At 32.8% G+C, this 14798-nt stretch overlaps 1 protein-coding gene and 1 long non-coding RNA gene across 4 annotated transcripts; both read right to left on the bottom strand.

Annotated features, from left to right (window-relative positions):
* Nucleotides 1–2658: 2658 nt before the first annotated feature.
* Nucleotides 2659–6794, bottom strand: LOC110991718. The gene is made up of 4 exons (XM_045628618.1): nucleotides 6606–6794; nucleotides 5536–5700; nucleotides 3752–3929; nucleotides 2659–2856 (listed from the first exon to the last, which is right to left on the bottom strand). The coding sequence occupies exons 1-4, from the start codon at nucleotides 6690–6692 to the stop codon at nucleotides 2702–2704; spliced, it is 585 nt and encodes a 194-aa protein (XP_045484574.1). The 5' UTR covers nucleotides 6693–6794; the 3' UTR covers nucleotides 2659–2701.
* Nucleotides 6795–8710: 1916 nt separating this feature from the next.
* LOC110991716 lies at nucleotides 8711–14034 on the bottom strand. Of its 3 annotated transcripts, none has more exons than XR_006750298.1 (5): nucleotides 13552–14034; nucleotides 11053–11217; nucleotides 10454–10628; nucleotides 9364–9455; nucleotides 8711–9146 (listed from the first exon to the last, which is right to left on the bottom strand). It is a non-coding gene; the product is annotated as an uncharacterized LOC110991716 (long non-coding RNA). The 3 variants fall into 3 exon arrangements; XR_006750297.1 differs by lacking the exon at nucleotides 13552–14034 and adding an exon at nucleotides 13304–13512; XR_006750299.1 differs by lacking the exon at nucleotides 13552–14034 and adding an exon at nucleotides 11538–12053.
* Nucleotides 14035–14798: the final 764 nt, after the last annotated feature.

A 14798-nucleotide genomic window follows, 5' to 3' on the forward strand; every position in this document is an offset into this window, starting at 1 on the left:
ATATTTTATAATGCCTGTATATGAATATATTCAATCATACCATTAAAACATTCTTCCATGCGATGGGTCGGGTTAAGTTCTGTTTATCTTACCAGAGTTGTTACAATTTCCAGTAATTGGTGTTTGCAAGTAGTAATGATGTTTATGAATTGATAAGTTAATGTGCTGTTTTCCGAATAACACGATTTAGTTTAAAATATGTTTTTATGGGATTTTTATTATTGAGTTATATATTTCATTAATAATTGACATATCAATAAAACTTCCACTTATAAATAAACTTCCTTAGTAATAACCGATTGAAAGCGGTCATAGTTTTAGCTATGAATAATGTATAGTATAAAATATAGTTTTATTTATGATACAAAAATCATATTTTATATGCGCTCGAACATCATATATGTTAAAATGAGGAGAATCACATACAAATACTGCAATAGAAAGTATACATGTGTGAAAATGTCATCAGAACTTAAGATGGCGGACGCTAATCAGATCCATGCATTCCTCGCAATCAAGTAGCCCCGCAATATCGCATACAACTAACGACTCTGTATTGAAGAATCGCGAATATACACTGTAAAATAATAATGACAATTAACATAGAAATGACTAATAGTCAATACTTTATGTATGTCACTGCCGTACTGACTGAGATAGGTCAGTTAGTATGAAGACGAGGCTAACAATACAGTCCCTACTGATTCCGCGTTCTATTATGTAGAATGGGCCTGGGGAGGATATTATTTTACAGAACAGGTAGCACACGGGCAGGAGACTCATCTAATGTAAAATGATGCTTCCAATGCCATCCTGCATCAGTAGAACGAGGAATCAGTAGGGGTGCTTTGTTGTCGGTTATAAGAATTAGTACGCCCTTTCATTAAAGAAGAAGCCGAATTGGTTTAAAAATATTACAGTGGGCAGCTGATTGACATAGCGCGACAGGCACTGCTTTAAAAACGCTTATGGATATATCCTACGTGTAAGGGTAAGAGTCTCATCTCGCCTTGAGTGTGTGGGGTGGGGTGGGGTTGGAGGACTAGACTCGGGACTAATGATATCTGATGGGGGCATCTGGCATGGCATTAAAATAAGTAACAATATATGTACCTACATTGAAAGAAAACATAAAATTCTTGCTATAATTTTTTATGATATAAATACAATTTTTTGTGCAAATTGGGCGAACTATACTTACTAGAACCGGGTTAGTAGCTTCAGGGAGCGACCCGCATCCCTGAGGTCGTAGGTTTATTCCCGGCTGTGCACTACTGGACTTTCTTTCTATGTGCGCATTAAAAATCACCTCCACTATGACCCCTGGTATATCACCGGCTATTCTTAAAAGTCATGAACTGAAGCTTCTTTTGTGGCTACAAATCGGTCTAGAAAATGACTCAATTATAGAATATAAGGAATATAAGAATATAAGGTAGATTATAATAAGTTTTAGATCTCTATAATATTGAATCAAATTGTAACATTTAATTTAAAATGTTTATTAGTAATTATTACAATCAAATATCAGTACTTACGATTTTCTTAACCTACATAGTAATAATAAAAACCTTCTCTCCTTTAACGCTGGCAGTAATACCTCGCTGTTTTGCAATATTTATTCGTGAAGCGAGGAATGTACTCTCTTTGCGGTCACCGCAATCATCACTTTGTAAAAAAAAGTACTTCTTCTATGTAAGCCTATGAAATTTCAGCCCACCTGTTAGCTATTGAAAGTCGCAGTCCTTACGCTGAATTTTTTAATACCATACTAGATTAAGGACTACGTCAGAAACGATTCGAAACGAATATAGTCCAGTTTTTATTGAAGATAATAAATTATATTTAGCTACAGCTCTGTGTATTTCATTGAGTTTAAGTCATATTTGCAAGAGTCGTGGGAAACTGCTCATTTGATTTTCATTTGTTCATCTTGCGTAAGACTATTGCATAGTGTTACTTGACTACGGTTATAAGTTATAACTAAAGGATGATTATAGCCACGAATTTTAGAATTATATGATGTCAAAGGTATTCAGAGACAATCTGAGGCTAAATTTAGAATGAATTTTTACTCAAATGGCTACTATATTCCTTAACATTCGTACTACTAACTGACGTATCAGTGATCTATATGATTCTATATATCATGATTCATGTGCTTTAATACTTTTTGTTTTTCATGTATCAGTTTTGTTTATTTTTTTGGTCCTGTTTAGTTTTTTTTCTTATTTGCAATATGTATTTTTGCACTTAATATATTTTTTTTCCTTTACTCACAGTGGTTGCCTGGAAGAGATCGCTCGAAAGCGATAAGGCCGCCAGTTGCCCTCCTTTTCGTTAACTTATGTTCAATTTTTTTATTGTAATAAAAGTAAAATATTACATATTTAAAAAAATAAATAAATAAATATATTTCAAAATCTATTTTGAGCGTTTATCTACAGAAACTAGTTTGTATTGACACCCACAAACTTCGTTTCGCCTTAATTTGATTTGTTTATCTAGCCTACTACTACTAAATGTTAATTATTTTTTAACCGCATATATTATAGAACGATAGAAGCTTTTCGTTTGATTCTTATTTCGGTAAATATATGAATAAATGTTATCCTAATAAAGAGAATTAAGGGAGTGAAATTGGGATAAATATTTTCTTTATGCTTTTCAATTTATTTTTTTAAAATCACTTACAATACTTTTAATCTAAACATTCATCCTCCTTTGGGATGGTATTATCCGGTAGAGTTGCAACACACCGAGCTTCAGATTCGTGATTGAAAAACTGGAATTGCCCACTGTTTCTCAGCTTTATAAATTCACTCCTCACCAGAAGCATAAGGTATATGGTGAGAACTGTAAAATAACATTATAACCTCAAAAAAAATAAAGATATGAAAGTTTATTTTTATTTCATTCTTAATTGTATCGATTATATTACATCTTTGCTTTTATAAAAAAATAATGTTGCTACATAGTGTGCCTTATCAGGACCGAGCCTCATATTAACATCTGTTTCATGATCATTCGTCATTCGTGCCTGACAAGCCATCGACTTTTTCCTCGTGACGTTGAGCGAATGGTAAATACGCACATAGTCAGAAAGTCTATTGGTGAACAGCCGGGAATCGAACCTACATTCTTCTACTATGAAATATCTATCTTTTAGTCATGTTTTAAAAATCAATACCTGTTTGTTTTTTTTAATTTGATATCATATATCGGTAGGTTTCGATTCATTAGACACATTAGTGAAGCTATTTAATCCCTTTCAATACGAAACAATGAACGGTAATAAATGATGTTATTTTATCGAAATTAGCGTTAGCCTGGCAATGGAGTGACCATGGGCGGCGGGGCGGTATCACTTAACATCAGGTAAGCCTCCTGCCCGTTTGCTATTGTCCGTTGTTCTATTAAAAAAAAAGTCCCAAGTGTGAAACCATAAGTCAAATGGCATTTGATTTGACATATTATGTGAGTCCTGGTTTGTGTCCGTTTTTGATTCTCACTCTAAATGACTGTTTACAAACTGTTCTATCGTTAAAAAGGACTATTCAAAACTTTTCTATTATTATTTTTTTTAATTTTTTAATTAAATTTTTGAAATTTGAATTTCTATATAATATGTACTATAAGATATGTCCAAGACTGTTTGGACAGTGGAGCGCTATATTGAGACTGGTCACCATAAAGGAAAATTAGTGAAACAGCGGCCAAACAGAGAGAAAATTTTAAACATAATACTTACCAAATTCTATAGGAATGGTAATAACAATAATATTAACTGGCATGACTGCTAGAAATAATAAAATAAAACCTCCGATTTGTGAATAAAGGATAATGCAGAACATTATAAATATTATAGTAGGTATGAAAATGTAGACAAAGTTATATATGTAATAAATGCGCATTATTTTGTAGTTTTTCTGAAACAAAAAGATATTTTCATGTAGGCGCAATTATTTTAAGACTAATGTTCATTCAAGAGTACCGACAATATATATTTTCTTCGCATATGTTTATATGTACTGTATTCACATAGCGAATATTTATTAGTATTTTAATGTGTAGTTATTAAGCTAGTACCAAAGAAAAAAAAATGCAGTTCACCTTTTGGTTTGATTGAGACGAATGTATTATTATTATATTTCATAAAAACTACAATGATTAGTTTAGTTTTTATAATTAATAATATGTGAATTATATGATAGATGTTAAACTTTTCTTTAAACAATTTTTTTTATTTCAAATTTAAATTTATATTTTAAAGTTTACTATCAATATTTGATTAGAGTAAATCTAAACTAATTTAAACTGTATACAGTGTATATAATACACAATGTTTACAGATAAGATATCTGTAAAAATTGTGAGTACTTAAGAGACCTTCTTTTTTAATGTATGTATTACGTACGTAATTTGCTAACCTAGCAACATCTTAAAGTGACAATATTACAAATCTTTTGTTTTTAATAAATACATTTCTTTCTGTGGGTCACTAAAATATGTGTAATAATTGACTAAGCTGTTGAATAGGCTACTCGACTTCATACGGTTGGTTTCCTCCTTATCATCTTTCAAATCTTATCCTATCCTGATCAATCATGACCAGTTTAATTCTTAAGTATTGCATTACTATTCTTAAGATTAACTTTTTAGTTGTCAGTTAGTTATTAATATTCTATTTGTTACTTCTCTTTAAATTAAGGTTCTATATGTAGTTATTTTGGCGTTTACTCCTTAAGAATTGATTCTCATATATAAAGCGCCCGGTATGAGAAAAATGTGAGGAGTAAAATCTACCGATGACCTTGTTACGTTTTTGGTTCGTTTTTATATAATAAAGTAACATATATCAATTTGCTAAACGCTAACACACTTATTATGTCTGGTCCCGAGATAAAAAGGCATGTACGACTTTTTCGGCAAGCTGTGAGTACATCAAAATGGTAGCTTCTAGTTGCGAATGTAAGCGTGAATCTATACGAACGAACTTCACCCTTGCGCCTGTCAGCTTACACAGTTTACAATTAATTTTTAATAATTATATTTCGCCAAAGTGAACTAATAGTATGTATTTTGAAATAAATATGGCAGATACGGGTGTAGATGAAATAGCCGGAAAGTGTAATGTCAAACATTTCGATTAGTTATAATAAATGTATATAAAATGAACATATATATTTATATATATTTTCTTTAATTTGTTAATTTACCCTTTCATATGGTTTCAGGTAAATAAACTGTTTTTGCGTATGTTTAGACAATAGTACTTAGGGAGTAAACTCCAGTCCTGCGTCGGAGCTGACACACACTATTTTTTTAATAATTTATTTTATATTAATTATAATTTATAATATTAATATAATAATATTTATATTAATTATAAATTATGGTTATGGTTTGGCATCTTGTAATTTTTATGTAGTGTGTTTTTTGTGTTTCTTTTATTACTATAACAAGTACTGCATCGAAGTGTGAATAAATAAAAAAAATATATAAGAATAGAATAATATGTACATAAATATCTACCTTATGAGCGCTAACAATAAATACTGTTTGGAATATCGAATTAATGCCACCAAACATGATCATCACCACTATAAAGGTTATTGTTCCCTTGGGTATATCAAGGGTAGTCTGTCTCGCAAATTCTGCATATATGCAGAAAGCAATAAGAATGAGCAGGCTAAAAATCTGAAAAAAAAAAGTTTTTTCTTTACTAATGCTAAAATGGTCAACCAATTAACCAGTTTTTTTTCTTGTCGTTGAGGAAGACGCTAGGCAAATGGCGCGTAATACTACTCCGTTCAGATTAATTATATTTGTACTTTTAAGTTCTTACAACGTAACAGAAGATATATTAACCGTTATAAATTACTGTGAAACAACATTAAGGGTTTCACAATGTCCGGATAAGTTCCAAATAAGCTATTTGTTACTTATTTGTAGGATAAACAGTATTTTTGCGTTTCACGACTGTCAGATATCGCTATTTGTCATGAAATGCCAAGTATCTTATTCGGAACTTTTATCTTTCGAATAATTTATGTGTTGCATAGCTATTTGGCACTTTATCCATACATTGTGAAACAGGCCCTAAGACTACAAATGTTATTAATCGTGAGGTCATGGGTTCGTAACTAGTCGGTGCAAGAATTTGCGCAATCAATACTCACATAGGAATACGTTAGGAAATTGGAATATTTTAAACCCACAAATTGATGGCAAGATTTGTTTAACACTAAACATAGAAGACTAATAAACATGAAAATATCAAAAGATAAAAAATATTAAAAAATTTTTTAGATTACGTTTTTTTTACGGTTAACTCATATCATGAGTTTATATAATCGGCGCAGTAGTTTTGTTGCGCCTGGATTATTAGGAACTGAATTCAGAAATTACATTGAATGAACCAGATTAATTTAAAATTTTAATAAAATTTATGAACACCAAACAAATAAAAAAAATGGTGAAATTAATTTAGTAACCTAAATTCATCAGCATCTCATCTGGATTGATTTACGAAAGCATGGTAGGCCTTCTGTTGCTAGAATTTCGTAATTGAGATTTTTTAATAGAGATCGTTTTAAACTTACCAGTTTCAAGTAAGCCCATATTAACAATCCAAGTCTTAAAGGAACACAGAAACAACATTTCATCAATATAGGCAGTTCACATCGCATTTTTCAAAACCAGCTTATGTTTTACGAAGCGCAAAACAAAATAAAATGAACTGATAATTATACGTTTGTTTTATCATAAATGGGATGTGAATAGCACCCACGCAGTATAACTATTCAAGATCAATAAAATATATAATATTTGTTAGCATAGTTTCGCAAATATGCTACTCTAATCTATACTCGCATATAGAGGATTTCCTTTAGGTTAGGTTTGTATCGTTAGAAAACGCATTATTTTTCAATTATTGTTTAAATATTGTTACTAAACATACCATTTGTTGTGTAGGTAAAACATACACAAACAATCTTGTTTTGACTTTTTTTTTTGTACTTACAGAAAAAATATTATTTTTGGTGATGTGAAGTGGGACCATTTAAACGGGAGCAATTTTCACAGTTATCACATCCAAGTGCTTGAACGATCATATGAAACAAGGACATGGAGGCTACATCCTTCATGTATAGTTTTTATCATCAGGCGTTAAAATTTTACATATGAAGCATGTTCGTGGGTAACACAGATCTGGCCAGATAGAAACGTTGCTAATAAAAACTTTATTTGATTTTAAATTTTAAAATTCTTTGGTCACCTAATGTAGTATATTGCATTCATTTGTCATTTGTTTTTGTGAATTGGCGGCAAATCTAAAACTCTTGTTACACGTGAAAATGAACCTAACGCGAGAAACGCTATTAGCAATTCTTAATGAAGCCCCATCTCGTGCCATTATTTACATTTGGTTTAAGGAGTTAAAGTGTGGACAATCTCAATGATGATCCGCATGGGGGACGTCTTTTAACAGCACTGATGTTATCTTCAGCGACTATTGAAGATAATATCAGTGCTGTGCGACGCATGATAGAGGAAGTAGATGAGAGTGACCTGTCACCAGATAGAAGACTAGGCATTGGTATCAAAATTTCAAGTCAAGTTAAAAAAGTATTACACGAACATTTAGGCGTCAGAAAGCTTTGTACCAGATAGATTTCCCGTACTCAAACCGACGACCAGAAACACCTTCGCATGGACAGGTGTCGTCAAATGTTAGATAAGTTCAACGGCAATGCCTCAAAAGCTGTATTTGACATCGTCATAAATTAATGAAAGCTAACGAACCCGAAACCAAAAGGCAATCAGCTCAGTGGGCGTTTTCTTTCGAGGTTTGGCGAATTAAGGTAAATAAAGGAAGAAGTCAAGGAAAAAATATGATTGCCACTTTCTTTGGTCGGAAAGTTCATGAGCGGTATGTTAATCGCTGTTTGCCTGTTGTATTGGAAAAAAATCGACAGAACCGCTCTCGAGGCAAGATCCTCCTTCACCACGATAATGCTTCAGCGCACTCCGCAAAACGGACTGATGAATATTTGACTATGGCAGGTGTCGAGATAATGAGTCATCCGCCATACAACAGGACTGTACGCCTGGCGCCCTGTGACTTTCATTTTTTCTCAAGAACTAAAGAATTAGAATTTGTGGTATTCGCTTTACGAGCCTTGAAGATACGGTGAAAGCATACGAAAATGCCACAGAAGAGACTCCACTGGATGAAGAATGGAAGAGGACACGAGGAAGAATAAGCCCACTGCTTTACTCAGTGGTACCATGGAATGCAACGATGTGTAGAAAGTAAAGGAGATACTATTAAATAATTTAAAAAAATGGTGATAAAATTAAAAGTATTGGCAACTTTCTACATTAAGACGTTTTTAATTTTCTAAACATTTTCAGTATTACCTAGTTATTAAGCAAATAAGAGTTATTTTAATCAAATTAATTGCGTTTTGCAATTCCAACTACATACATAATAATGTAATAAATTCGTATTTAAATATACGAATTTATAGATAACATATTCGCGTATCAGCGTTATTAACACGTTCGTTGCGCCATTATTTTCAAAGAACTTACAGCACATACACTACACAAACACACCGGGCGTTAAAGACTTAAAAGACCTCGAAATAAACCTACCCTTTTGTGTATCAAGTAAGTTTAGTAATAAATTAAATAAAAAACAAAATGTTTCAATATTTTATTAACATATTACAAATTGCATTACACAATATGGAGGTGCCGTTTTGTCTTCCCGTTTTAAAGTCTATTTAGGACTAGTGTGATCATAACCGAAGAGTTATGGCCATGATGACCATGATAAGCATTCACTTAAACTTAAATAAGAAATATAAACTGACCTAACCATTTATGAATCGATGAGAATACAATTCTTCTCTTACTCTTACTGAAATAATTACTGCTATCGTATATGAAATGATACGATTTTAACACACGCGTGGCATAAGTTTATGGATTAATTACCAAGACTCTAACTCATTCTGTAACTAGATTAAAAAAAAAGGCTTTCTTCTTTTGTTTCGAACCTCTTTCCAGTGTATCACAGCATGTGTCTACGCTTCACAAGAATACGTTCCTGTCCAGTTGAATTTTTCTATAAACTGAAATGTCAGAGAAGTTATGATGTACTTGTGTTTTGAAGCATCTCCTCATGGGCCAGGATTAATTCAAACGAGTAATTGCATGTCCGTATTTCTTGGTGCTATTTATGGCAATATAGCATTATTATTAGAACAATATTAATAATGCTATATTATATAACATACCGTTTACAATAATACATAACTTCAACCTGTTAAAAAATATTTAGATATTTACCTGCCAGAATCATACTTCTTCTTCCCTAACGACTGGTCTCTTCATAGCTCGTAACTGACTTTTAACCAGGGACGTTAAGTAGAATTGACACACTAGAATAGGAATATAAGATTAAAGTTGCTGTTTTTTACTTTTTTATCTTTCTTTTTGGTTTTTTAGGTAATAATTATGAGATTCAAAACAAGCAATGATGCCAAAGTAGAGAAACCCTATACATTCCATTTAAGAGGTTATTTTATATAATACTTACATGCAAGTAATATAAAACAGCTGTTATTTTGATCTTTAAGTTAAAATCTAAAGCCATATAAAATTTAACATAACATAGCATAGTAAATGCTTTAATTAGCTTTTAGATATTTCAGTTATAGCCACGCTTGGAGTTTTATATTTTGTTTGGTTACTTGCTTGGATTTGATACTTAATATAGATTGTATAGATTCATCCTTTTTTTTTAATTTTAATAAAGTAAAAAAATCTACCCCATTAAAGTACACCTAACATTTTGTTTTTCTTTAAATTTGGGGGAAATCGCCCAAGTTGGCATCACTGGAAACAATATATAGCGACGTAAGAGTCTTCTGTCGTAATCAAACTAACTTCCTAGAAGTTATTGATCACTGCCGTGTAATGCTTTCAAGGGGAAAATGATTAAATTTTCAATGACCATGTGCATAGCATGGACGAGTATTTAGACCATTGGTTTGACACCAATTCTAATTATTTTAACTTATTATTATGACATTATGTTAATTTTTTTATTATATGACATTATAAAAATTAAGATGACATTTGCATGCCTATTTATATGTATATGGCTGATTGTGCAGTTTTCTATAATAAATAGATCTAATTTTACCACTATATTAGCAAATAAACGAATTTATCATTATTATACACCTTCAAGAAAAGAGCGTACAAATTTCTTAAAAGGCCGGCAATGCACTCGCGAGCCCTCTAGCATCGAGAGTGTCCATGGGCGGCGGTTTCACTTAACATCAGGTGAGCCTCCTGCCCGTTTGCCCCATGTTCTATAAAAAAAAATTAACCTTAGTACAATAAAAATAAAGTTAAAATTGAAATGACTTACCAATAACAAGGGCACCGCAAAAAATCATTATAATAAATAATAACCAAACGTAATTCTTCATTGTAGGATATGATCTATACGCCTGTAGAGGAATATACAATCCAGCAATTACCATTTGTGTTATAAGCATACATAAGTTGCACTCGTAGTAGGCTTCTAGTAATGCAGTGCTCCCCTGAAAAATATACTTTAATTGGCAGTAAATGTAAATCTATAACCTTTTTTTATATAAAAGAGCACATGACCTATACTTTGTATACTCAAACTCAAAAATATCTTTATTCATTTAGGTAAACATGTACACTTATGAACGTCAAAAAAAACAAATAAAATTAATTGTAAATTTACATTTACAACCAGTTCGCAAGTCAAGGGCGTAGAGCGGGTTAAAGAAGAACTGTAGGCTGATTACTTACTTCCCTATTAGATTTAAAAATAATCATGAAACAGATTCAGAAATCTGAGGCCAAGACCTAAAGAGGTTGTAGCGCCACTGATTTATTTTTTTTATAAATAGGGAAATATAACCTAGAGAGCTTTTTAATGCCAAAATTAGTCAAATCTTATTAAAACAATTTAAAAAGTATTTTCAAAGATACCTTATGAAGACCGACCAGTAAAATAATATCAAAAAAGAACTGTATTATGTTGACACCCAACCCCAGCGAAAGTATAATGTAATTCATGGGATCGGTTGATGAAAATCCTTGGAACAAGTCGCTCATATGGCATATTATAGATATTATGTTAAGGTAAAGAATTATCTGAAAACAAAAAAATATTAATGTTAGTCAAAAATCACCATTTGACGCGAAGTATGCACAATACAAATAAAAGAGGAAGACAATAATTGGTAATTGGTTTTTCCACGTTATAATTATTATAACGTGGAAAAACCAGATAAAGAAAACAGCAGGTACATGGTAGAGGACAGCACAGTGAGGACAGAAATGTTGTTGATTTAATCACAGGAATTAATGAGATGATAGAAATATAAATTTATTTTAATCTAATGTGTGTTAAATAAAAGGCTTTTATTACTATAAACCTACAATAGAGTGGCTTCTCTCGGTCAAAACATTACCTCCCGCCTGTGTTTCTTTGCCGTTCAAAAGTAAAAAATACTACTATAAAGGCTGGCATTGTTTCATCTCAGTGGAGCTTTCTTTTATCATATCAAAAATTCTACCAGTATCACCTCGACATCCATCATTCGAGCGTTTTTAATTAAAGCAGTTTTTGTCCCACCACCACTCCACTTAGAATGCTTCAAAGAAAAAGAGCATACCAACTCTTAAAAGACTGGCAAGTGGCAACGCACTCGCGAGCCCTCAGGCATTGACAGTAACCGTGGGCGGCGATTTTTCGGCGCTGTTCTGTCACGAACAACATATAATCTGACGGTTTTCGGGGTGATGTAGCTATCGATAAAGGATGAAGCAATTTTTTTATCCTTCCTCGTCGCACCCCACTGTACGAAGGATATAAGCATACATAAACTATTGGCTAGTATCTATTTATTTCTTATAATAAACTAACTGACCAGGTAGACAGGCAGATTGTACGCGGACAAAATAAAATTTGACTAAAGTACTATCCTTCGGTCTGACATAATTGAAGAGTTCGAGATGACGAAGACTAACAAATCATTAACTCAGTTGAATTTTTGTGATCTAAAAAGTGGAGAAAAGATTTGGGTTGACAGTTTGCGCACTCATAACCCTCCGAGTGTTCTGAACTCAGAACCAAACCATTACTGTCCAGCCATTATTAGCCATTGGCATTACTGAGCGGCCATTACTGTTTGAACTGGAGCAAAACAATCCCAAGTATATGGATCATTTCAATAATCAAATTATAATATATCCATTAAATACTACTGTGATTCAGTTTAGTACGGATATAACAGTCATGTATCAGTTATCTGTGTAACCTTTAAACTGTTTTACTCTAACATCCCGTTGAGAGATTAACTTTTTCCGCGATCATAACAAAACATACGTCACTAATATGCGCTAAACTCCCTGTTATGATATTCAATTTAGTCTTTTGGGTCTCTCTCGCTCTTTCTCTCTCTCTCTTTTCGTCTTTATTGGGTATTAATTATATAATCGGCGATCAAAATTCTATCTTAATTATGCATTTATAATTAATGCATTTTAACTAATATATTTATATCATCATCTTCTTGGTGGCGAAAGGGAAGTTTTTTGATGTTTCTAAATATCACGCATAATTTTATCGAAATATACCAATGTGAACTTCTCGTGTTGTAATGTGTATTACGTGTCGATATACGTCTTAGATATAAATAATTATTTAATTCGTTCTCCTTTACCTATAATTCTCCCTAATAACTCATCTATACCTCAATATAATATATATCTCAATCTCACCTGTGACGCGTCAGGGCCCTTGAGTCTGGTAAGAAGGCAGTATAGGTTAAAAAAGGAAAATTTACAAAATGAAAACTGATCTGTTGAATCAGTATATTACGTCTAGTTCATGTCATAGAGTGGTATCGCAAGTTGGTTTTAAAATAATATATAGAAAATAGTTGTTGTTCTGTCCCTAAATTAAAGACTCATATTTTGTAATTAAATGTAAGATACACCGTATGGAATAATAAAGCAAAATGTTATATATAAGGGAGATATATAAATATATAATAATAGAATTAGAATAATGCAAAAAGAACAAACCTTTCTTCTTATTAATAATGGTAAAAAAAATAATCTATAAAACGATTAATAATTCCGTTCGATAAAATGTAATACTTTTTTAATTTGAGCGCAAATGATCGTTGTGTTATAAACAAAAATGTATTTTTGATTAGTCAAATACACTTACAAGACAAACATATCCGAATGCGATTAATCCAGATCTCAGAGGAAAGCAAAAACAGCATTTCGTCAATCTACACAACATTTTTAAACACTAGTGAACTAGCGAATAATTAAATGAATACTGATCTTTTCACTGTCATATCACTTGAAGATTTTCGTTAAGGAAAATTGTGTTTACTTTTTTTGAGGATAATAGTTATCTATTTTAATATTTACATACTAGCCATGACAGCAACACGACCACATAATTACCGTCTACGACTGCTTGGAGCAGTAGTGTTCGACCGCAAAATAATACTGATGCATTCATTTACAAGATGTATATCGATGAAAAAACACTGCTCCTTGTACTGCTATCAGGCAAGCGTAGGCGTAGAAGACACTGTAGTATGTGGATGCGTCGAATACTACAATCAAGAGAACAGCATGGAATATTTCATACTTTGTATACCCAGCTGAGAGAAGACACTAAAAAAAATTTGCAAGGGAGCAACTGCTTGCAGCGGTCCGTGTATGGTGGGTCCGGCAGCTCTAAGCAGTCATATCCGCAATACACTGACCCCTCAGGAACTTCTTGAGCGGTCCCTGTATTGCGGATATGAATTTAGTATGAAAACTGCAGAGACCGAGCCCCTTGCAATTTTAGACACCTGTGTAAATAGGCAAGCGATGCGTCTTGATGAGGCGATTTGTGAAGCGACTAGCTGCACGGCAAAAGTCGACCAGTGTATATCCCCCTTAAGGCATGCCCCACGATGATTTGATTCACCGTACTAGCAAGTATTATAAGTAGCGTGGACCGAGTTTCGTACAAACGTCTCGATACTTCAAGAACTCGGTGTTAAGCAGCGTCTATTTTCAACAGTACAATCTCGCATCCTTACATTCTTCGGTCACTTCCTTAGAACGCCTTGTCGTCCAGGGGAAGGTGGAAGGCGCTAGACCGCGCGGCAGGTCACCTACACGCTGGACTGATGAGATTAAGCCCGCCGTAGGAGAAACACTGAATCAGTGCAACAGGATAACCTCCAATAGGCAGCGGTGGCGGAGCGTCGTGAAGCGCATTACATCTGCGCCTTCTACTTCTACTACATAGCGATCACGACCGCTCTGCCAAGAGCGAAACGAATGAGAAGACTAGCAAGTATTAAATGTGCAAATAGACAAGAATTCTAGGCTCCGCCCTTGAAACCTACGACTGAGAGGAATGAGAGTCACACGTTGAAGCCTAGGCCAACACTGGTCTCTCAGTAAATAAAATAATGCATATATGAATTATTATCATTTGTGTTTTAGTGTAATCAGTTTTTATAAAAATAAACGTATACTGATAACCCTTTAAAAAGCTCAGAGATAAGGTCCCTCTACATACTTATAAGTCGTTTAAAGTCAATAAAATATAGTTATTATAATTATAATATTGTATAGGGAAGGTAGCAAACCCGACAGTATATGGTATTTATTATTTTATATTGTAGGTTGCAGTATAGATAAATAAC

The sequence above is a fragment of the Pieris rapae genome, chromosome 6, assembly GCF_905147795.1.
Source record: "Pieris rapae chromosome 6, ilPieRapa1.1, whole genome shotgun sequence".
Classification (NCBI taxonomy): Eukaryota; Metazoa; Arthropoda; class Insecta; order Lepidoptera; family Pieridae; genus Pieris; species Pieris rapae.

What these genes read in the sequence shown, in the direction of transcription:
- LOC110991718 (XM_045628618.1), bottom strand. Translation starts at nt 6,692, where the DNA reads ATGCGATGTGAACTGCCTATATTGATGAAATGTTGTTTCTGTGTTCCT. An exon ending in TATGGGCTTACTTGAAACTG is followed by an intron (nt 5,701 to 6,605) that starts GTAAGTTTAAAA and finishes TTTTTTTTTCAG; the next exon opens with ATTTTTAGCCTGCTCATTCT. An exon ending in TACCATTCCTATAGAATTTG is followed by an intron (nt 2,857 to 3,751) that starts GTAAGTATTATG and finishes GTTATTTTACAG; the next exon opens with TTCTCACCATATACCTTATG.